We start from the raw sequence: 297 nt of genomic DNA, 5'->3' as shown, positions 1-297 counted from the left end.
GAAGTGAAGCCCCGGCGAGCGGCTGCGGCGGGCAGTGAGGAGCGGCCAGGGGGAGGCGGCGGCGGCGGCAAGTCGGTGAGCAGCTGGGACGAGTAGAGCCGGGGCGGAGCACCTGCAGGCACGGGCGGCGGCCGCACCATGGCGATTCGCAAGAAGAGCACCAAGAGCCCCCCGGTCCTGAGCCACGAATTCGTCCTGCAGAATCACGCGGACATCGTCTCCTGTGTGGCAATGGTCTTCCTGCTGGGGCTCATGTTCGAGGTGAGCCCGCCGCTCTCCCAGCCGTCCGCCCTGCCA

The 297-nt window shown here is 69.7% G+C and overlaps 1 protein-coding gene across 2 annotated transcripts in view; it reads left to right on the top strand.

Annotated features, from left to right (window-relative positions):
• Positions 1–297, top strand: part of TRAM1 (translocation associated membrane protein 1) — a 35,367-nt gene continuing 35,070 nt past the window's right edge. The window contains exons 1-2 of one of the 2 annotated variants that reach the window (XM_021715816.1): positions 1–118; positions 202–261. In XM_021715816.1, coding sequence (XP_021571491.1) covers positions 232–261 — 30 coding nt within the window. In that variant the 5' untranslated portion in view covers positions 1–118; positions 202–231. Of the gene's footprint in view, positions 262–297 lie in introns of both variants that reach the window. The other variant, XM_008064588.1, reaches the window with a different exon arrangement.

Source organism: Carlito syrichta, unplaced genomic scaffold (genome assembly GCF_000164805.1).
Source record: "Carlito syrichta isolate Samal-C Ts95f unplaced genomic scaffold, Tarsius_syrichta-2.0.1 Scaffold307738, whole genome shotgun sequence".
Taxonomy (NCBI): Eukaryota; Metazoa; Chordata; class Mammalia; order Primates; family Tarsiidae; genus Carlito; species Carlito syrichta.
This window is presented reverse-complemented; position numbering and strand designations above follow the sequence as displayed.